Genomic DNA, 22,936 nt, shown 5'->3' with positions numbered 1-22,936 from the left:
TTTTTATTTTCTAAACAATAAATTTGGAAAATTTAAGTACATATAATTTGTGTTTACTAGCAGATTTATTAGTTGGTAGAAGTACTAAAACTTTATATTTCTGGTGGTCAAAATACCAAAATATGAAAAAATCATATGCTCACAGATGACTATTAACAGGCTAAAAGTCAAATTCAACGATTAGTACTAAAGAAAAAGTAACGTTTTGATGCTTTAGCCATATAAAAAAAATTGTGCTAGTAAAATTAAAGTTTTAGTAATTTAGCCGCACTTTTCCAGAAAAAATAATAATAATAAACTCTTTTCAATATAATTTATCCTTCAAGGGGGAAAAACTACAAAAATATGACTATGCTCAACCACTAATCCTCCAAACAAACTAAATCGACATTATAATACAAAACTTCACCTAAGAAAGTGAAACTATTTATTGACCAAGATGGCAGCTTTTCACAAAACTCAGTTTATTCCAACATGAGTAAGATGAAATCCTATCTAAGAACCTTCAGTCCAGTCAACTTTTTACGCAGTTCACCAGCTTCTTCCGACATACCAGCAGCGGCTATAGCTTTAATGATAGTTGTGTAGATCGACTCGTCTGGGATGCATCGCCTTGATATCATCATTTCCAAAATTTGTATTGAAGTATCCACCTTGTTATCTTTGCATAAACAATTAATCACTGTTCTGTAAGAGATAGTTCTCACCCTGTGGCCTCTCTTAGTCATCTCCATCAGTACCACTGCAGCTTCCTCAACTAGATCAGCCCTGCAGAATCCGAAAATCAAGGATTGGTTGGTAATTTCATCAGGAACAATTCCATTTTCCATCATCTGATTATACAGTCCCATGGCTTTCTCCATATAACCCAGCATAGCCAATTTATCAATCACAATATTGTAAGTGATAAGGTCAGGAGAACAGCTGGTGCCACTTAGAAAATCAAGTAGTTGGAGGGCCTCATCCATCATTCCTTCTTTGCAGAGAGGGCCTAGGAGTGTATTATATGTTATAATGTCTGGAGAACAATTCTGAGAGACCATTTGAGCAAAAAAGTTAATGGCACGATCCATGATCCCAAATTTACACAAAGCATTAATCAAGATGTTGTAAGTAACAACTGTAGGGGGATGTGAACTCTCGTTCATAATGTTCAGAATCTCATCAACTTCATCCCAGCAGCGACGGTCACAAAGAGCATGGAGAAGGGTATTATAAGTAATAGCAGTTGGCTCAATTCTGCGAGATAGAAGATTACGCATAATTGAACTCGTTTCCTTAAAGTTTCCCCGTTTACAAGTGAAATTGATTAGTGAGTTGTAGATAACAATATCCGGGTGACAACCCTCAACTGCCATTTCTTCTAGTACCTCCATAGCTTTAACAGTTCCCATGTGCTTGCAAACTAGCTTAATGAGAACTGTGTAGGTAACTAGATAAGGAGGACATCCCTTTCTCAGTTGGTCCTTCCAAAATCCAATAGCCTGATCAAAGTTTCCATTATCAAACAGGAAGCGTATTATTGTATTATAAGTAATAACATCTGGAGGGCAACCACTCAAGCTCATGTCTTCCAAGAGATCAATGGCAGACTTGAACATCCTTCTCTTACAGAGAGCACTGACCATCATGTTGTATGTAATGATATCCAGAATCCTGCCGGACATGATGGTGATTTTCAGGACCTTGGTAGCCTTGTCTACTTTATCAATTTTGATAAGACCCCGGATTAAGTTTATACAACACTGCAAGTCTGGAATTTGGTTAAGACGGGCCATAACATCAATCAACCCTAATGCTTCCATTACCTTTCCACGGCTGCAAAAATACTGAAGATTATCATTGTTGGTTTTCTCATTGTTTTGAACAAAGCGTCCGTTCAAATTCATCGTTGAAGGTTCACAAGTCCTCTTCATATTCATTTTCTGTTCAGATTTTTGCTCAACATTCATTTCATATGCATCAGAGGTCCATTCAATTTCATCCCGATCAACTACATCTACACTACTAAGGCTAATACTTCTCTGCAAACCTACCAACCGTGAGAAGCAAACCTTTCTTTTGGACCCAAATTGTACTATCCACCCTAAACGATTACACTCACTATAGCAATTCATGTGAACAACGGATACTTTAATACTAGAGCTACGGCCAGTGGCGCAACAGGGATCATGTCTGGAAAATCTATGCAAACTATGACCACCAATCATAGAACTCTGCTGGGTCATTGTATACCCCATCTCTCCACCAACCTTTAAGTAAATAAACACCAAAAATAACTACAAAAGAACTTTAGAGAAAATTCTAATACCAGGGAAATAGCATAACCTCAAGCTGAACCATTCAATAACAATTAGCTTCTGCTTTGTCTAGCTCCTGCTTAAATTAAAAAGCAACAATAATATTATCAAAAAGTGACAATCTTTCAGACCTATAACACAAAAGAGAAGAAAATCCACTTACAAAAAATCAAAATTTGCATAGAAAGTTGAATGACTAGTATATTACACGGTAATTCAAATATGGATCAGTTCAATGCCAGAATGAACTCCTAAAACTTGGTCATCATAAGCATTCAAACGTAAAGTAACATGCTAAAATCATTAGAATTTACAAGCATGGAGTTTGTGAAAACAAGAAATAGGAGACCAGAAAAAGAAAGAAGCCAACAACATCCATATCCAAGTAAAAATACGCAGCTGAAAAACCCTAGTTGAAAGGGGTCATTCGTGGTTGAATATGACATAAGAGAAAGTTGAGTGTTTACCGTGAATTTGTGTGCGCACTGAACTTGGTAGCTGCGAGAGGGAATAAGTCCCAGTGAAGGAGTTGGCACAAGGGACGGGACGTTAGTAACTAGGTTATAGATAATCACAAGCTGTTAACTTTTATAGAGGGGCAAAAGGAAATTACAAGAAATATGAGGGTACTTTAGCAAATAAGAAAATTTGGTAGCATAGGGAGAAAAGGCCCAACAACACAGAGCAGCACAGAGGGCACCTTCAACTGATGTTTCTTTACACTCTTTCTTTCTCAGTCTTGTCTATATTATAATAACCCCTTCTGTTATGTAAGTTGTAAATGATATCATTCTGTGTCCAATCCAATCTGTAATCTCTCTGTAGTGAGACTAAGGTATTACATGAATATTACTATTTTGAGTCTCTCTCTCTCTCTCTCTCTCTCTCTCTCTCTCTCTCTCTCTCTCTCTCTTTGGGTAATATGAATGTTATTGTGGTGGTTCAAAAACTAAAGATTGAATCTTTGACTTAGTTTTCATTGATATCCAGATAGTTGGGGATGAGGATGCAAGGGTTTTCAGAGATAGGTGGGTCACAGGATTTGGCCCAACTTCTGTCCACCATGCACGCTATCGAGCTTGCTTGTACTTCCATTCAGGTGTTAAGTCTCTCTTGCTCTTTTTGGTTGTTGAAAAAAATTTAAAAGGGTTATCGATGATAATACAACAAATCAACTTTCACATTTACCGAAACTTGTTAGAAAGATTGAACTTTGGAGCGTTGTCGATGTTAATCAAAAGAAACCCACTTTCTTATTTTCAAGCCAAGAAAAATTTAGGACTCGAAAATCCAAGTTGTTGGGAATCGGTGAATAGAAGAACATAAAAGTATTGGAGTTTAGTACCCATAAAGGAATTTTCTTTTTCACCTGGACTTTGCAACTATTTGGATTGAGATATGTTATTGAATTTTGTTTGACAAGTTATGAGCTTAAATTGCTCATGTGATGTTCATTTGCCGAGTGAGCTATTTATTGTAGTCAATTTTGGCTATAGCTTAGACTCTCACTTGACATTAATCCCTAATGACATTGCAGTTTTTGTTCACATGTAAAAACTACACTAACACACGTTTGTTATCCTTAAGCAGATGCACATGAATCCAGCTGAGGCTGAGGCAACTCTATTGTCGCTGTCCCAGTCCCAACAGCCATATCAAGCTTGTAAATACATCCTTGGTAAGTTGATATTGCACAAATATTTGATGCGGTGATTAACTTCAATATTGTTCTTTTGCACTCAATGATCGTGTCACCATTGGCCTGTGGAACATTTTTTATATGGTAGTATGCAGATATAGCTTAGGCATCTGCAGATGATTTACATCTCATATAAGTTATTCCGTGCAAATATGATGAATACTCTATTCAGTATTGTAAAACAATTTGTTTTAGTTTAGTGCTCAGTGCAGCTCTTTTGATATGCCAATGCTGATAATGATTTCTTATCCCAGAGAATTCTCTGGTGCCAAATGCAAGATTTCAAGCTGCAGCAGCAATTCGAGATGCAGCTATAAGAGAATGGAGTGTGCTTACTTCTGATGACAAGAGAAACTTGATTAGGTCATATCACAGTTACATTTATTTTTTTTGACTTATTTTTGTTTTTAGATTAAACATTTCAGCTAGTTATAATATCGTATTAAATATATATCTGTTGCGTACCTTGGTTGGTTATGCCAGGATGAAAATGCATAAGTATAATTTTAGTAAACTAGTACTTGATTGAGATTCTTGTGTATGGTTCTATTAATAAATATTTTTCTTGCAGTTTTTGTTTGTGTTATGTTATGCAACACGCTAATTCTCCTGAGGGCTATGTTCAAGCTAAGGTTTCTTCTGTGGCTGCTCAACTTTTGAAAAGGGGCTGGTAAGAATTTTTCAGTAAAGAATATAATTCTTGTCGAGACAAGCCAATTTCTTGGCATAGTGATAATACGTCATGCTCTAAGCATTATTTACTCCAGTATTTCATGTGGGGTGTGATGGGGATCATGCATTTTGGCTAATTATCATTTTTCATACAAGCACAAGCAAGTGGATTGTTTATATAATTATTGACCTTTGCTAGAGTATTATCATCAGTTGAAGAGAAATGAAACCATTCATGTTTGCATGTAGGCTTGATTTTGCAGTTGCTGAGAAGGAGTCATTTTTCTATCAGGTATTTACATCTCATTATCTTTATGTTTTATTGGAGTAATTTGTGGCATAAATACTTAAGTTTAACTCTTGGTTGCAGATAAATATCTAAGTTTAATTTTTGACAGTAATAATACTATAGTTATATTTCTAGAACTTCCGTTAGTATCTGGCTGTTAAGTGTCAAGTCATTATCCACATATTATTTTCTTATTGGTATGTTTAAATTACTTTTTAAATAAAAAATAAAAATTTAATGACCTAGACGAGTCAGGGACTGCCATGTGATCATTGACTTGACATTTAACTTACTTAAAAGTTCCAGAAATATAACTTAAGTATTATTACCGTCAAAAATTAAACTTAGGTATTTGTGCCACAAATTACTCTTTTATATTAGTGTGTACATCATTAACAAACTGCTCAAGAACTATTTCCTTTAGTCTCTTGACTTATTGTTCTTTAAGGGTTCATTTGGTACGCCGTATTACACCGTATTGTATTATATAGTATTATATTGAATTGTATTTTATGCAATATTTTTATGTAAAACTATATGTGATATTAACTTTATGGGCACCTAAATCTATAATATTTTAGTATAAATTAAAGTTTAGCATAGTATTATATAAAAATATGATATATAATCCAATTCAATATAATACAATACAATACGATCTAATATGACGCTCCAAACGAGCCCTAAATATTTATATTTGCTTGGGGGAATTAATGATTGCATCTTGGCCTATTCCATTCTTAAATGCATTATTAACCATAACAGCGAATACTCGATCTTGAAATTCTGTCCAATTTTCTTGTAGCCTTACCTTCAGTGTCTCTGCTTTCCATTTCTAACGATTTAAAAGATGCAGGTAAACCAGGCTGTTTCTGGAATTCACGGTGTAGATGTGCAATTTTATGGAATCAATTTCCTGGAATCTCTGGTATATGTCTTTCTTTGGAAGCCTTTAATATATCCTAGTTATGAACTGGTCTTTGCAAAGTTTTGAATTTCTTCTTAGATTTTTTTTCTTACTTATATTGGTTCAACATTGGTAGTTTGTGGACTAAGTATTAATTGTAATAGGTATCTGAATTTTCTCCTTCAACATCTAGTGCAATGGGCCTTCCTAGGGAGTTTCATGAGCTATGCCGAAAATCATTGGAGAAGGACCACTTAAAGGTTTCTCCACTTTTCCTTGATATGTTTGCAATAAGTTTTGAGTGTTTATACTCTGAAGTTTCATCAGTCTTTGCCTTTTTTAATTGTCTTCTATTCTACTTATAAAATAGACTTTCTACTGCTGGGTACGGGATGCTGCTTTAAGTGTCACAAATAGAATAATCGAGTCAGACTCTGCAGTACCGGAGGTTAAAGTTTGTTCTGGTGCGATTCGGCTTATGCTTCAAATCCTGAACTGGGATTTCTCAACCAACAGCCGTCGTGCAGCAGTTAGTGCATTCTCGGTTGGAGTTAGGGAAGATAGTGATTCATCTAAGAGATCTGAGTGTAACTTGGTGCAGGTATCAATTTTTCTATGGAATTCCTTGTCTATAGTATGAATTTCATTTTGTAAACAATTGCTAATGCAGCATACTGATTTATGAGATATTAAATATTTAAATCGCATGTGAGTATGATGGGCAAGTTACTGAGCTTTCCTGATAAATTACATTAGGTTTTAACTGAGACAACCTAATATTCATGTATACATCATTGATATTATGTGGCATTATTAGACCTTTCAATCATTATGCTTAGGATTAACTTTTTCTTCTTGTTCTCTTCTATGTTGTTTAGCCTGGTCCTGCATGGCGTGAGGTTTTAGTTACTAGCAGTCATTTTGGATGGCTCTTGAGCTTATATGCAGCATTGAGACAGAAGTTTTCGTGTGAAGGCTACTGGCTAGACTGTCCTCTCGCTGTCTCTGCCCGAAAGTTAATTGTCCAATTCTGCTCCTTGACAGGAACAATATTTCCATCTGGTACAATTTTTCCTTGCCTACTTGATCAACAGTTTTGTGAATTTGTTTTTTGCAAGGACTTTAAAGAAAAGATGTTTACATACTTTCTTTGTATGAGATTTTTTTTTTTTTTTTTTGAAACTAGGCTCCCCCACGCCTAGACCTACAATAGTTGGGGACCAACAAACTATAATAGTGACTGTAGATACCCAGGAGGAATCATGTACAGGAAATTATTAGATGCAATCATTTGATCACATCTGCGAACACTAAATATTTTCATTTGAAATTCTCTTTTGTTTGGTTTGGTTAATGAATGTTGTTAACAAACTGTTGATGTCATCACGGATGTCAATTTGTGCCAAGAAGTCAGCATGATGTGTTTTCCTGTTGCTGAAAACTCAAGGTTAACTTTTAAGTTTTGAAAGGAATTTCAACTTTGTTGTTAAGCCATAAAAAAAAATAATAAACATTTTTGAAATCTTTAATTATCGTGTACTCTTAGTAAAGTTTCTATGTCCATCTTATTATTTTGAGATATCAAAAAAGAGTAACCGTTAACTTAGTAAATTGTAAATGGTTTAGATAATGTGCAAATGCATGAGCACCATCTGCTTCAATTGCTTTCTGGGATAATACAGTGGATCGATCCTCCTGATGTTGTTTCAAAAGCAATAGAAAATGGAAAGAGTGAAAGGTTATGTCCCTCACGACCATCTTTAATGATTATATTTATTATTCGCATTTCTCATCTACATTTCAAATTCTCTCACACTTATTTTATTTTTCACTGTTCAGTGAGATGCTTGATGGTTGTCGTGGATTATTGTCTATTGCAACTATTACAAATCCCTCTGTGTTTGACCAGCTATTAAAATCAGTAAGGTTAGTGGCAGAGTGATTATTAACTCATAATACTATCTATTAAGGCAAATAATGTGCATAAGAGTGTCTCTATGCAACTTTTATTTCTGAATTCCTTCTTGAAAACATTTTGTTTAGAAGTTAGTTCATAATCTTGCTTCTGTATTCAGGCCCTTTGGTACTCTGACCCTGCTATCCACCTTGATGAGTGAAGTTGTTAAGAACCTCACGACTAATAACTCTGAAGAGGAAACCTGGAGCTGGGAAGCACGTGACATTTTATTAGATACTTGGACTGCCCTTCTTGTGGTATTTGTTTCTGATGCACTTTTTATTTATTATTAATATTATTATTATAAAACTACAGTGTATGATTGAGAACTTGACATAAACTTTAACTGTCCATTTACATTATAATGTTCGAGGAGAAAACCTTTTACATGAATTATCTATGTAATATTACAATAATCTCATTAGTTCAATCCATTTTTTTAATCTTCATTCCAAGCTCCATTAAGTTCTCTTTACTCTATGCATTGCCCCTAATAATTTCCCTGTGTTTATATTTCCAGACTCGTCAAGGTGGGATAATGCAGCTTTTTGTATTGTGTCTTGTCATTTGTAAAGTTCCCTAAGAATGTTATCTGCTTGGATTGTTTACACCTTCGTTCTAGGCTTTATCAGATTCCATAAGTGTGAGATGATAAAGTTCTATTTAATCGTAGTGCTAGGATATTTTCTGCTTGGTGTGCTTAGGACCTTGTTGTATATTATTAGCAATCTTCTTATTTTAAATTCCTTTTATTAGAGTTTGATTGAATGGTCTGCATTTTCTTCCCTAACCTTTCTAATCATTAGCCAACTGGGGTAAAATGTTTTTGTCATCTCCTTCAGCCATTGAATAAGGATGGCGGAATTACATTGCTTCCACCTGAAGGGAGAATTGCTGCAGCCAAACTCTTTGCCTTGATTGTGGAGTGTGAGCTGACAGGTGATTTTGGCATGTCACTTTGTTAGGCTATATTTAAACAACCTCCATTTTTCATCTTCTTGTATCATCACTAATGACAGCTGGTCCCTTTTTTACCATATAGTTGCTGCCGCATCAGCATTCAATGATGATGTAGATTCCAGTTACCTTCAGGCTTCCATTTCTGGTACGGGAAAATGCTATGGAAAACTCAAATTATGGCATTGATAAATTTTTTCTCAGTTGGCATATTAAAAATAAGTTGAGATGATAATAACTAGTGTATTACTTATTACGACATCATATTCTTGATCCATCTTGTTGTCTTTGATTTTTATTTTTTAACGATTGCAGCCATGGATGAAAGATTGGGCTCCTATGCTCTGATTGCAAGAGCAGCAATTGATGTCACAATCCCTTTGCTCACTACGCTCTTCTCTGAGCGCTTTGCACGGCTTACTAAGGTGTTCTTTACTTTTGATATCTGAAGTTCAGTACCATCTATTGGTTTTGAGTTTTTTTTCTACTCTGTTCCTCTTAAGTCTATGCAGCAATTGTATTTATTTCACATGATATAATAAGATCTCATGCATTAGGCTTATTTTGTGCTTGTTGGGTGTGAAAGTGAGAGCTTTTTCCTTTTTCTATTTTAGACTGGATTGGGAGAAGTAATTAGTATTGTGATCACACTGAAACTTTGGAAGAAACATACTTATTGTTATTAATCACTTTCACTGGCTCCTTGCTTTGTCATTAATGCACAAGGAGTTTACTGCTTGTACTTAGAAACCACAAATGTGTTTCTTGGAGGCTATCTTATTCTTTTGGTGTCTTTTATTTTGCTCTTATCTTTGAAAGGCATAAGCTAGAGTCTTTTCCATATTGCAGTTGCTTATTCCTCAAACTATTTTACTTTATTTGTAGGGTCGGGGAATTGATGATCAAACTGAAACTCTGGAAGAAATATACTCATTGTTATTAATCACCGGCCATGTAATCTCTGATGAAGGGGAGGGAGAAACACCATTGGTAACTTGCCTTGCTAATATTTTCCGTTATTAATTTTATCGCTTATCATCTCAATCCTGTTATTCTACTTTTTGGTACATGTGAAGACACTGTTTCTTAATGCCTTGTCTTATTTTATCACAGTATTATATCTTTTCATTCTTGAGTTTATTTTTCTTTCTTACATTATCCAAGGTGGCGTGTCATTGCTCATGGTTTTGTCTGATGTTTTGCTTACGTATATCCAGATTCCAAATGCCATACAAACCCATTTTTCTGATATTGTCGAGGCAGAGCAGCATCCAGTCATTATACTTAGCAGGTGAAATGTTGTTTCTATCTGTCAATCAGCGGGCCTTATTTTCTTGTCAAGCTAAGATTATAGAGTAATAGATCCTGGCCAGGGATGGAGGTAGCTCCATCAATTAGGGGTGGGAAAATGCTAAGAAAATTCATTAACGCGGGCCAAAATATAATTTTTTCAAAATATCAAGTATAGCTATATAAATTACATATAATAATATTAGAAAATAAAAAATAAATAAAAATTGGGAGGGGCCAAGGCCCCCTTGGGTTGCACAGCCACAATGATCAAGGTTAAGATCATTCAAATCCTTGAGCTCTTGTAATTCCAAGGCAGTTACTGATGCATCTCCACGTCTTCTATTTTGGAAATTACCTGCATTACTATTTCTACGAATTCGGCTTGTTGGCCTAATTTTACAAATTACGTCGATATTCCATATCCATGTTTCAATGTCATATCAAATTTCTTTTTTCACCTTTGAAAGCAGAGGGAATATGAAGGTTTAGTATGTGTTTCTCTACTGATGATCACTCTATTTAATCCAGCTCAATCGTAGGATTTGCCGAGCAGAGTTTAAACCCAGAAATAAGAGCCTCAGTGTTCAGTCCTCGACTCATGGAGGTAGTACCATTTTATTTGCATCTTACCTGTTGTGTTGTTATGTCGGGTAAAGTCCATACATGGTAACTTTTGCAGAATTTGATCTAGCTGAAACCTACAGCTACTAATAAAATTAAAATTTGGGTCATAGTAAATTCAGCCTCTGTCTTGGTGCCTTCTAAGTCTTTTAGACTCTTCTTGGCCTTGTCCAATTCTGTTGTGTTGCTATGACCATGGGTCCTTAGCTACTAATAAAATTGAAAAATTGCGATAGCATCAATCTTTGGCCAAATAATTTACTCTCCAACCTTGAATGTAGAATGTCCAGGTCACATGAATTTTAGGTTTCTGTTGGTTGTGTTGACATGATATTACGTTATTTTTTAAATATTCATAGTGAAGTTTTTGATCTGTATAAATTTACTTGTTAAATGATGCTATGAGTTTAGATGTGGTGAACGTATGATTTGTGCAGGCTGTTATATGGTTCCTTGGAAGATGGTCTTGCACATATATAATGCCACCTGAAGAAAATACAGATACAAACTCCAAGAAAGTTTTAATGACCTTTTTTGGACTACATAATCAAGGAAAACTTGTGCTTGACATTATTATTCGCATATCCCTAACAGCACTAGTTACATACCCTGGAGAGAAAGATCTACAGGTATGTTTTGGTACTGTTTCAGCTAGACTTTTATGCTTGTCCTATTGCATGTATGCATATAGAGACATGAAATTACTTTTAAGCAATATGATTATGTGTATTGAGGATGTCATGCTTTTGTCCTTATTTTTCAGGCACTCACTTGTTACCAGCTACTTCATTCACTTGTTCAGCGGAAACATATTTGTGCGCATCTTGTTCAATTGGTGAGTCACTCACTCAATCTTTCAGACTGTCAAAATGCTTGAAATATATTAGAGTTCTATCAGTAAAAAATTTGCATTGACCTTTCGTCCAACCTTTTAGTGTCTATTAAAAAAATAAAATTAAAAATAACTAGAATCTGAAAACATAACTCATAGAAGAGAATTTTCATGAAGAAATTTTATAACGGCTTTTTTTCTTTTGTCTATAAACTTTTCAAAGGCATGGTTACTCTTATAAGATCTTTCTCGTCAATTTGATTTAAAGATTTAGATGATCTTGAATCTGGCTAGGATCCTGTTTCCATTTTATTTTGTTATGGATCTTCTGATGTTTTACACTGTAATAACATGACTTATATATATGATCAGACATACATATAAACTTATAGGGTCTGTCTGTCCCCAAAAAAAAAAAGAATCACTTGCTGTAGGGAAATCATTTTTGACCCTTTGATTCTAATCACTTTCCATACAAAAATATTTGTAACTATAGACAAGGTATAAAAGAATATGATTAAAGAGGATCCCTAATATAACCTTCTAACCTTAAAAGCTTGAAACTTCTTAAGAACTTGAGCTTTTCGTGCAACAGTGCTTATTTGTTTTATTTTCGTGTAAGCAAGGGTGTACACTGTGCTGATCTTTGTTAATAATTTACATTAATCACACTTGCAGGATTCCTGGCGTGACCTAGCAAGTGCTTTTGCTAATGATAAGACGCTGCTACTGTTAAACACAGTGCACCAGGTTGAACATAATATGCCATGACTTGTACTTTCTCTATTGTTCTCGTTGTTTACAGAAAAATTTTCTCCTTCCTTTCAGCGATCGCTTGCTCAAACCCTTGTTCGGTCAGCATCTGGCCTGAGTAATCTGGAGTTATCAAACCAGTAAGTTTTCCTTTTTCAAACTATAAAATTTGATCTTGTCAAAGTGTAGATGTAATTAAATTGTAAATGTTAATGTATGTCTACTATTTCTTCAAAGGTATGTAAGGAATCTCATGGGTCATATGACAACATATTTTGTGGAACTTTCAACAAAGAATGACTTCAAAAGTGTTGCTCAACAACCAGATATAATCCATTCGGTGAGGATAAAAGACTTGAGATAGATTCATTAGCTAATTCCTATTCAAGAATAACATAATATTCAGCATCCTTTAGGTCAGCTGCTTATTGGAGCGGCTTCGTGGAGCAGCTAATGCCTCAGAGCCTCGAACACAGAAAGCAATCTATGAGTTGGGATTCTCTGTAATGAATCCTATCTTAGTATTGCTTGATGTTTACAAACATGAGGTACTAATTGCACCATGAAAACTGATTCTCTTGTGTAACTTTCTTTATTCGTGGAAATTGCATTGAATTCTTCAGTTATTTTTCTTTGATCTTTGTATATCTTTGATTACTTAGGCTTATGGTTTGTTGGTTTCCTGCTCTAATCGTAATTGGACCTACTTCGTAATATGTTTGAATTTCTCGTCTCCTAAAAGATTGGAGGTTTCAGCAGGACTGTTGTTAAACATATAACTACGTATTTTCAGAGCCATCTGATAATCATAATTGGGACAAAAAACCAGTTTTCTTTACTCTTGAAAATACAAGTAACACCATGGGGATCCGCTTATTTGCGCTTATCTTTTAATTTCTGATTAGTCTGCAGTTGTTTATCTGCTACTCAAGTTTGTTGTTGATTGGGTTGATGGACAAATAAGCTATCTAGAGGCTCAAGAAACTGCTGCTGTAGTTAACTTTTGCACGAATTTGATTCACCTTTACTCGTCGCACAATATTGGCAAGGTATTTTTCCTCTGTTTTCTTCTGAATATTAATTTGAAGCAAACATCCATTGAAATAATATACATTAAAAGAAAAGGAAAGGAAATAAAAAACTGGTCAGGGATCCCATCCTAGATAGTCTCAATTCTGAACTATTAACTTAATCAAATTCTATCACTCATTTAGCTCTTTGTTATTCTAGATATCGATAAGTCTTTCAAGCAGTTTGCTAAGTGAAGCAAAAACTGACAAGTACAAGGATTTACGTGCTCTTCTTCAACTCCTTTCTAATCTTTGCTCGAAAGATCTGGTATGCCTTATTTGTTGTTTGCACTTAAAAGATTGTTGTTCACCCTACTTTCCAAACTCTACCGTTCATGCTAAACATTCCATTGTAGGTTGACTTTTCATCTGATTCTGCTGATTCACCAGGCACAAATATATCTCAGGTAATTCGGATGTCATTCCTAAGACGATATTAATATATAGAATAGTTGGGGCTTGTCACTGATGTATTGGTGTTTGGCAGGTTGTATACTACGGTCTTCACATTGTTACGCCTTTGATAACTTTGGACCTGCTGAAATATCCCAAGCTGTGTTATGATGTAAGATTGGATAGTATTTTGTTACAACAATGACAACGATTTTAATTCCATGGTGACAATCTGCTAATCTTTTTCTGATTGTGTTCTTGTGCAGTACTTTTCACTTCTATCACATATGCTGGAGGTTTATCCAGAGACAGTTGCAAAGCTAAACAAGGAGGCCTTTTCTCATGTAATTGGAACAATTGAATTTGGTCTTCACCATCAGGTACATCATATTGCATCCATTGTTATTGACTTAACCAAGTCAATGCTTTATATTTTTATGAGAATTCTTATGTTTCTAAGGTTCTTGCTTTGGTCAAGAAAATAATAGAAACGGTTTCTTTATTATTTGTTAGGATACAGAAGTGATTGATATGTGTCTGAGATCTTTAAGAGCTATTGCTTCTTATCACTATGCGGATACAAATGGTGGTAGACTCGGTCTTGGCTCTAATGCTGCCGAAGGCATTTTAGGTCAATTCCTCCGTTCGTTACTGCAGTTACTCCTTTTCGAGGATTACAGGTAAACTTCCTGTACAAAATTCAGATGCACCAATTCTGCTTGTTTCGCTATTAACAACAAAAACTTTGTTTGTGACTTCAGCCCAGACCTGATCAGCAGCGGAGCTGATGCTCTTCTTCCGCTGTTACTATGCGAACAAACCCTTTACCAGGTACTTGATTTACTTATTCCTATTTTTGAGTTATCCTCATATTTTCCTTATTGAAATGTATGGTTTTCTGAGTTGGTACTTGGCTTTCAGAGACTCGGCCACGAGTTAATAGAGAGGCAGCCAAATCCCACATTTAAATCAAGACTGGCTAATGCACTGCATTCTTTAACAAGTGCAAATCAGCTATCGTCAACCCTTGATCGTAAGAACTTTCACATTTTCAGGAAAAATCTTAACAGTTTCCTGATTGAAGTTCGAGGATTTTTACAAACAAAATAATGTACTTAGCAACATGTTCAGTCGTTGTGCAAAATCTTGAGAAAAAATTAGAGGGATTTTTTACCCTAATTGTTTTTGTTCGTTAGTTTTTGTAAGGGAATGTACAAAAAAATTTTGTGGGGAAAAGGATAGAGCTGTCGTAGGCCATTTGCTTTGCTCAAATTTATGATTGTGAATACTTCATTTGATTGCATTTGTATTAGATTGCAATTATTCAACGAAGAAAATGTTCATTGTTTCACTCTTAAGTAAATTCCTCTGTTTTGTGCAGTAGTTATGCATGGCTTTTTTTAATTCAAAATTGACAAGGAATTTCTTACTGTATTGCATTATTTCTGCTCATTGAAAGTGTCAATATAACCAGTTTCACAGAACATTACTACAACCACTTCAATACAATGAAAATGAAAATAAAAATTATAGTTTGAATAAGGTTGTTGAAGTTTACAACTTGGTAATTGGTAAATTCATCACTTGTGTAATATGCTCTTCTTGGAAAGCTTAGGCCTCTTTTGGGTATGGTGCTGCCATAAACCAAGAAATAAAAAATAATGAGATCAGTGAATGGATTATTTAACAAACCAACTGGGGGTCAAATAAGAACAATTTGAACACAACAAAAGAGACCTCCAATGTATGTATACACATAAAAATGTATTACCTTATGTCTCTCTAAGGCATCGTAGTCTGTTCTCTCCTTCCAGTTGCTCTTGCGGAGTTTGATTGGTCTATTACCCACATATTTACCTGGAAAGAAACACTCATTTTGTAAACTCCGCCTATCTGATGTACAAAGCTCAAAACAAAATCATGATCACTATAGTTTTCATATTATACATGTAAGTTTGTGTGATCGATCCAATTTCATGTTGTTAGAGGCAGGCAACGCATAACTATATTTTAACAGAATGTTACTAAAAAAGTAACAATAAAAAACCTCATTTGAGTGCTCAGAATGAAAAAACAAGAACAGATGGCTAAAAGAACAAGAATTTTCATATTATATGGGGTTACATTGTGTAAATCCTTTTTATCCTTTCTTTAAAATAAAAAACCTCATTTGAGTGCTGAGAATGAAAAAACAAGAACAGATGGCTAAAACAACAAGAAATTTCATATATGGGATTACATTGTGTAAATCCTTCTTATCTTCTTATCCTTTCTTTGAAATATTAATAAATACATGTTAGTTATTTAACTTTCATTATTTATTTTCTTTTCTTTTTCTACACGAAAAAAGATAGGCTAGAAAAAAAAAAAGAATTTCTCACCATTCATTTCCTTCAGCGCAGCAGCAAGGTCAGTAGGGTTAGCAAAGCTAACAAATCCATAGCCCTTGGTTTTTCCAGTTCTTTTGTCTCTAACAACCTAAAAACAGTGTACAACATAATATTACTTCTAAAGTTGAATGATGAATCTAATACGAAATTTAGTGCTGCATGCCAAAATTAACACAGAATTGTAGCACTTTGCTCATAACAAAAGTAGGAAACCAAATGCATGTGAGAAACAACTGTAGAAAATAGTGATTCGAATTGTGTATTGATTTCATAGAATAATACATATTTATATACAAAGTTAGGAGACATAAAAGGGAAACTACCAAAAAATAGGAAACTACTAAATATCTACTAAACAACTAATTCTTTTACAGCTAATATCTAACACTCCCCCTCAAGCTGGAACATAGATGTTAATCATACCCAACTTGTTACAAAGATAATCGACCCGCACCCCATTCAAAGCCTTTGTAAAAATATCTCCTAGTTGTTCTCCGGTCTTCACATATTCTGTGGAGATCAGACCTTGTTGAATTTTCTCACGAACAAAATGACAATCAATCTCAATGTGCTTAGTTCGCTCGTGGAATACGGGATTCGAGGCAATATGAAGAGCAGCTTGATTATCACACCATAATTTTGCTGGAATAGAAGTCTTAAACCCGAATTCAGTCAAAAGCTGATAAATCCATATTACCTCACACACGGACTGGGCCATAGCTCTATATTCTGATTCAGCACTGGATCTAGATACAACATTTTGTTTCTTACTCTTCCAAGAGACCAGATTGCCCCCAACAAATACACAATATCCTGAAGTGGATCGTCTATCTACCTTGGAGCCTGCCCAATCGGCATCAGAAAAACACTCAATCTGGGTATGTCCATGATCCTTGTAAACTATACCTCGTCCTGGTGCTCCTTTTAAGTAACATAAAATTTGTTCTAATGCTGCCCAATGATGAATTGTTGGGGAAGACATGAACTGACTGATAACACTAATTGGAAATGCAATATCTGGACGAGTCACAGTTAAATAATTCAACTTTCCAACTAACCTACGATATTTCTCAGGATCTTCAAATGGTTTCCCATCACGTGTAAGATGCACAGCTGGATTCATTGGAGCATTGCAAGGTTTTGATCCCAATTTCCCTGTCTCAGTTAGCAAATCAAGTACATACTTTCTTTGAGACAGAAAAATACCTTGTTTACTCCGAGTAACTTCAATCCCCAAGAAATACTTGAGTTCCCCTAAATCTTTCGTGTTAAACTGGGTGTGAATGAAAGACTTAAGGGATGAGATGCCTTCAGTATCATTTCCAGTAATAACGATGTCATCAACATACACCACCAACAAAATGATACCAACAGTTGATCTTTTATAAAACACAGAATGATCTGACTTACTTTTCAACAAACCAAACTTCTCAACAGCCTGACTAAATTTACCAAACCAAGCACGAGGGCTTTGTTTCAATCCATATAAAGATTTGCGAAGATGACAAACTCGCCCTAACTCCCCCTGAGCAACAAACCCAGGAGGTTGCTCCATATATACTTCTTCCTCAAGATCTCCATGAAGAAAAGCATTTTTAATATCAAGCTGATGCAAAGGCCAATGATGAGTAGCTGCCATGGAAATGAACAGTCGAACAGATGTGAGTTTAGCAACAGGAGAAAAAGTATCACAATAGTCCACTCCATAGGTTTGAGCATAACCCTTGGCAACAAGACGGGCCTTTAAGCGAGCAACTGTGCCGTCTGAATTGAATTTAACCGTGAACACCCATTTACACCCGATGGCCTGTTTTCCGGAAGGTAAATCAACCAAGACCCAAGTACCATTCGCAACCAAAGCATTCATCTCTTCTATCATTGCAGCAAGCCAACCAGGATGAGACATCGCTTCTCGAACAGTTTTAGGAATAGTGATAGAATCAAGAGAAGCAATAAAAGAACAAGAAGAAGATGAGAGATGATTATAAGACACAAAAGAAGTAATAGGAAAAGTACATTGGCGTTTACCTTTACGTAGTGCAATGGGAAGATCATCTGAGATTTCCGGATCTGATGACGAAGATGCAGGTGCAGGACATGAAACAGGAGGTGGAGGAGGGGGGCGCCTGGTGTACACTATAGGAGGCCGAGGGAGTGGTGGAGGTGGTAGAGGTGGTGGAGGTGGTGGAGGTGTAGACATTGTGGGGGTGACGACCGAGGCAGGTGAAGGAACAAGAGACCCGCCAGAACATGGAGCAGGCGCATAGGATGTGACAGAATAAACCAACAAATCATCATCCTCCCCCTGACTAGTAGAAGTAGTGGAAGATGAAAAATAAGGTGTATTTTCTACAAAAGTAACATCAATAGAAACAAGATATTTGTTGAGATCAGGACAGTAACACCTATACCCTTTCTGAAGACGAGAATAACCAAGAAAGACACACTTTAGTGCCTTAGGGTCTAATTTGGTGACAGATGGACGGACATCGCGAGCAAAACAAACACTACCAAATACTCGCGGAGCAACTGGAAATAATGACTTATTAGGAAAAAGAATTTTAAATGGATGAAGACTACCAAACACTACCAAATACCTGAATCAGCAATCGCAGTGACAGAAGAAGATGAAGACTTAAGTGTTTCCTGATACCTTGAGAACTTGGCAAATTCATCAGCAGAAATAAGGACCGATTTGTCAGATGCATCACTAGTGCTTGCAATATTGGCAGAGTGTTGTTGTCGATTCTTAAATTGTAACTTCCTACACTCAAACTTGGTGTGGCCTGGTTTCTTACAATAATTGCACATGATGCTCCCAGAATTTGGTGTGCGGTTATCAGGTCCTTGTGAATTACCTCCTTTAAATCCACTTGGAGTAGAGTTTCTTTCCGGTGCAGAATTATTACGACTCACCAAGGCGCTATTAAGAGGAGTTGAAGAGGTAGTCTCTGTGCGAAGAACACGAGTAAACACATCTTGTAAAGAGGAGACATCAGAACCAGAGAGAACTTGTGACTTTGCAGAGTCAAATTCAGATGAGAGTCCTGCAAGAAAACTCATAATAGCCATCTGTTCTCGTTGGCGCTGTTGAACTTTTACATCAGGACTAAACGGTAATAACACATTAAGTTCTTCATATGTTTTCTTGAAAGCCATAAAATAATTCATAAGAGACTTATCTTGTTTCTCCGCGCGATAAAAAGCTTTGCAAACATCATATATGCGAGATATGTTGTCTTTGCCAGAATACAAAAACTCCAAGTAACCCATTAGTTCTTTAACCAATTCACAATGATTAATCAAACTAATTACCTCATTATCGATAGAATTTCGAATTTGAAGGAACAAGCAAGCATCCTCACGGAGCCATATTTTCCTTGAATCGTTTGTTTCTTCAGGAGGATCGTCAGTCAAGTGATCATCTTTGTCAATACTCCTCAAATACAGTCGAATCGTCTTACTCCATTCTAAATAATTCGAACCAATCAACTTATGGTCCGTGATTTTAGACATCACGGGAACCACATCAGAAACAACGATTGATTTCGAATCTGATTTTATCTCTGCCATAATCTCGAAACCAAAAAAAATTGACAGAAAAAGGAAGAGAGCAAACTCAAAGGAATAGATACCCAAACACAAAGAAGACAAAAGTATCAAACCACAAAATGCGAAGAACCGCCGAAAACCGAAGCAAGGAGGACGAGAAAGGAGCAGGAGTGGGACGGGCGTCGACCGCCACCGGAGAAGACGCCGGACGCGCCCTCACGCGTCGGCGCGTGGGACGGTCGGCAGCGGCAGACGACGGCGCGTGGGCCCCACGCGCGGTGAATCTGGACGCCGGACTTTTGGGTTTTGCAGTCCGGCGGCTGGGCAGTCCTCCTATGTGGGCAGTGAGAAAAAATGGTCACTCCAAATAGGGTTTTCGAAAAAAACAACCCTAAACTCAAACCCTAATTTTTATTTTATTTTATTTTTTTTTTTCAGAACCCTAATTTCGAATTTCGAATTTTGAATCACAATGCTCTGATACCATGTAGAAAATAGTGATTCGAATTGTGTATTGATTTCATAGAATAATACATATTTATATACAAAGTTAGGAGACATAAAAGGGAAACTACCAAAAAATAGGAAACTACTAAATATCTACTAAACAACTAATTCTTTTACAGCTAATATCTAACAACAACCATTAGACTAGAGTGTACAGTATCGAATGTCACGATCATGGTAATGATAATAACAATAACTTCAAAAGAAGGTTAAAGTATTCCCAACAAAGTTTTACTCATAAGTAATCTATTGCTTAGTTTGATCTGAAACTCACCATTCAATTATTAGCAAATGTGCTGCCTAATGAATTTACACAATCCATCAACTGCATACCCAAAATATTTGTCATTCAATCAATATCTTGAGTTTTTAGAACATCAAAATTTTCTTAATACTTTTTGCTTCTTCTTTTTCTATTACTTTTTATTCTTATCTTTTTCTTTTTTCTTTTATAATTAACTAACAGAATTCAAATATAAACAGATAATGCTACTAAATTAAAATTTAAACTTCAAATCTACTGACCAAAATCACAAAATTCAGTACATTAAAAATGCATACCACAAAACATTTGTGTTCCAAAGTTTCCATAGTTCAAGATATTCATATATAATTTTGTGAATTGTAGACAATACCTACCTAAAAAATACAAAGCATTGATTGCTCTATGGGCTTCAAATAAAAATCTGAAGAGGAAATGCACAAAGTTCATACCAAGAAAAAAAATTGTCAATAAAAGAACAGCATGGATAAAATATTTTAAAATATATACTTACTTTAGCCATGTTAAAGGAAGGAAATCGAGAAAATGCTTTCGAAAGAACATCATCATTCACCTCGTTTCCAAGATCACCACAGAACAAGCGATAATCATCTGCAAAAACCCAGTGGAAATAAAAAGATATAAAAAAAAAAGGATCAAGACAAACTCATGAAAAGTAATAGCAAATAGACAGCTATGGAGTAAGGTGCACCTTGTTCAAAAACATCAACAAAAATCCAAATGGTTTTCCTTTAACAAATGACATTTCAACAAATCTATTGAATTAGAAAAACTAAAAAATATTTAACAAGTCTTGTGCTGCCAAGTCCACTAATCCTGGCATATTCAGTGCAAAAGACTTGGTCAGCACAAAACTTTCTACCCCCAGGAATTCTTAAGGATCAGTTAACCTTAGACCTACTGTAAGTTTGTGGGGATAAGAGGAATTATGGTCCCATTATTATGACAATGTCGATGAACCAAAATAGAAGTATTTGTATTGTATCAACTAAGGATTGAATATTTCGCGTGTAGCAGCTTTAATTCTAGCTTAAGTGAAGTCAAATTCTTTCACTATTATCAATCTAAAAACTCTAATAAACTAATAGTGCAAGAAGCAAACAGACGCAAAAAAAGAAAAAAAAAATTACTTTCTGGCCATTCAGCAAGCGTTGGATCCTCCCAACTCAGCCCAGCAGCTTTACGGGGAACAGCTTTCTTCTTAGCTTCTGCTTTGTGCTCGATTTCGCTGTTCGCAAGGGCAGCTTTCACGCTTTCAAGAGCTTCAGGCGTAATTGTCTGAGCATCCCTCTGAAATAATTGCTGGGCCTATACACCATTATCACAAACCCAAGTATATATAAGCACGACAATTCCAGCACATATCCGATCAATACGAGTCAATAAAGTAGTGATGTTAACTTCAAATCCAACCCAGCAAATAGAAAACAGAAAACCCTCAATTCATGTTATAATTGAAAACGGGGGAGTAAATATATACGTAAGGACAAATATTGGTTTTAATGCAAACCTGCTGGTACTGAGGCAAGGTGTAAACACCGGCGACGGGAGCAGAGGCTGGATATACGGGAGCAACGACCGGCGGCGGGGCAGGCTGAGGCGCTACAGAGGCGTAAGGTGCGGGGTATTGAGAGACAGTCTGAGGTTGCTGGAGGTGAAAGGGTAAGGGGAAATAGGAGGAGCCATTGGCATAAGTGTACTGAGAAGAGGCCGCAGCAGCAGCAGCGGCGGCGGCGGCGGCGGAGGAAGGAGCTGCGGAAGACGAATGACTCGCCATTGAAGGCGATGATGGAGACAAATCAATGGAGATAATAAGATTTGGGAATTCTAGGGTTTCACAGATTTTTGAGAGAAAGCGAATTCGTTTCGTGGAGAGTGATTATTTGATCATTAGAAACTTTCGAGAGTGATTGTTTGATTTGGATTAGGATTTGTATTCCAGAAATTTCAATCACTTTTCCCTACAATTCTTTCTTTTTTTTTTCTTTTTCCTTTTGAAAATAAGGTGAACAATTTTATTGATCAAAAAGTAAAATCTAAAGGCTATTGGTCTAGAGAAATGAAAACATAATAAATAGATATAGGAATAGAATTGAATAAAATTTAAAATGTATAAATTATAAAAAAAATTATTAAATTTTGTCTGTATTGGAATCGTCTTTCCTTCTATTTTAAAATGGAATTGTCATTCTACCAAAATAGTAGAAAGGTCATTCTATTGGAATATATTCCAACACTTTAATATGAAACCAAACAAATAAATAGAATAAGATTGTTTCCTTACCTTTTTATTCCATTTCATTACCTCCGACCAAATGCCACCTAACATTCTAATTCTAAAGGCTCGTTTGGTACGTCGTATTGTATTATATTGTATTGTAATATATTGAGTTGTATTGTATTGAATTGAATTGTATAATTTTAATACAATACTATGGTTGGTATTGAATTGTATTAGTAT

The 22,936-nt window shown here is 35.6% G+C and overlaps 3 protein-coding genes across 7 annotated transcripts; 1 reads left to right on the top strand and 2 right to left on the bottom strand.

Annotated features, from left to right (window-relative positions):
• Positions 1-271: 271 nt before the first annotated feature.
• Positions 272-2,906, bottom strand: LOC133034839 (pentatricopeptide repeat-containing protein At1g08610-like). The gene is made up of 3 exons (XM_061110276.1): positions 2,768-2,906; positions 2,329-2,376; positions 272-2,252 (listed from the first exon to the last, which is right to left on the bottom strand). Exons 2-3 carry the CDS (start codon positions 2,341-2,343, stop codon positions 492-494), a joined length of 1,776 nt encoding a protein of 591 aa, XP_060966259.1. The 5' UTR covers positions 2,344-2,376; positions 2,768-2,906; the 3' UTR covers positions 272-491.
• A 57-nt stretch (positions 2,907-2,963) lies between these two features.
• On the top strand, positions 2,964-15,106 carry LOC115719167 (uncharacterized). 5 transcript variants are annotated; one of them, XM_030648102.2, is made up of 33 exons: positions 2,964-3,135; positions 3,291-3,399; positions 3,891-3,978; positions 4,254-4,362; positions 4,571-4,669; positions 4,921-4,963; positions 5,817-5,888; positions 6,032-6,127; positions 6,238-6,468; positions 6,746-6,929; positions 7,494-7,605; positions 7,707-7,793; positions 7,943-8,081; positions 8,667-8,763; positions 8,867-8,929; positions 9,097-9,206; positions 9,667-9,771; positions 9,999-10,072; positions 10,603-10,678; positions 11,133-11,324; positions 11,459-11,530; positions 12,206-12,277; positions 12,356-12,420; positions 12,518-12,620; positions 12,697-12,828; positions 13,186-13,329; positions 13,511-13,618; positions 13,707-13,757; positions 13,838-13,915; positions 14,010-14,123; positions 14,257-14,423; positions 14,505-14,574; positions 14,665-15,106. In XM_030648102.2, exons 2-33 carry the CDS (start codon positions 3,301-3,303, stop codon positions 14,851-14,853), a joined length of 3,441 nt encoding a protein of 1,146 aa, XP_030503962.2. In that variant the 5' UTR covers positions 2,964-3,135; positions 3,291-3,300; the 3' UTR covers positions 14,854-15,106. The 5 variants fall into 5 exon arrangements, 3 of the variants coding, with proteins under 3 accessions (XP_030503962.2, XP_060966258.1, XP_060966256.1); XM_061110273.1 differs by having other exon boundaries at positions 2,998-3,135; positions 3,295-3,399; XR_009686194.1 differs by lacking the exons at positions 13,511-13,618; positions 13,707-13,757; positions 13,838-13,915; ... (2 more) ...; positions 14,505-14,574; positions 14,665-15,106 and having other exon boundaries at positions 2,988-3,135; positions 12,702-12,828; positions 13,186-13,324.
• Positions 15,107-15,154: 48 nt separating this feature from the next.
• On the bottom strand, positions 15,155-22,523 carry LOC133034840 (uncharacterized). The gene is made up of 6 exons (XM_061110277.1): positions 21,986-22,523; positions 21,606-21,783; positions 20,969-21,066; positions 16,125-16,221; positions 15,515-15,600; positions 15,155-15,377 (listed from the first exon to the last, which is right to left on the bottom strand). Exons 1-6 carry the CDS (start codon positions 22,250-22,252, stop codon positions 15,324-15,326), a joined length of 780 nt encoding a protein of 259 aa, XP_060966260.1. The 5' UTR covers positions 22,253-22,523; the 3' UTR covers positions 15,155-15,323.
• Between the last annotated feature and the right edge of the window lie 413 nt (positions 22,524-22,936).

This window comes from Cannabis sativa, chromosome 2 (assembly GCF_029168945.1).
Source record: "Cannabis sativa cultivar Pink pepper isolate KNU-18-1 chromosome 2, ASM2916894v1, whole genome shotgun sequence".
Lineage (NCBI taxonomy): Eukaryota > Viridiplantae > Streptophyta > Magnoliopsida > Rosales > Cannabaceae > Cannabis > Cannabis sativa.
The sequence above is the reverse complement of the archived record's forward strand: the minus strand, read 5'-3'. Positions and strand labels throughout refer to the sequence as shown.

Coding starts and splice junctions, on each gene's coding strand:
- LOC115719167 (XM_030648102.2), top strand. CDS start 3,301: ATGAGGATGCAAGGGTTTTCAGAGATAGGTGGGTCACAGGATTTGGCC. Junction 3,400..3,890: donor TTGCTTGTACTTCCATTCAG/GTGTTAAGTCTC, acceptor ATCCTTAAGCAG/ATGCACATGAATCCAGCTGA. Junction 10,073..10,602: donor CCAGTCATTATACTTAGCAG/GTGAAATGTTGT, acceptor TATTTAATCCAG/CTCAATCGTAGGATTTGCCG.
- LOC133034840 (XM_061110277.1), bottom strand. CDS start 22,252: ATGGCGAGTCATTCGTCTTCCGCAGCTCCTTCCTCCGCCGCCGCCGCC. Junction 21,784..21,985: donor CCTTGCCTCAGTACCAGCAG/GTTTGCATTAAA, acceptor AATGGTGTATAG/GCCCAGCAATTATTTCAGAG. Junction 15,601..16,124: donor TGCGCTGAAGGAAATGAATG/GTGAGAAATTCT, acceptor GTTTCTTTCCAG/GTAAATATGTGGGTAATAGA.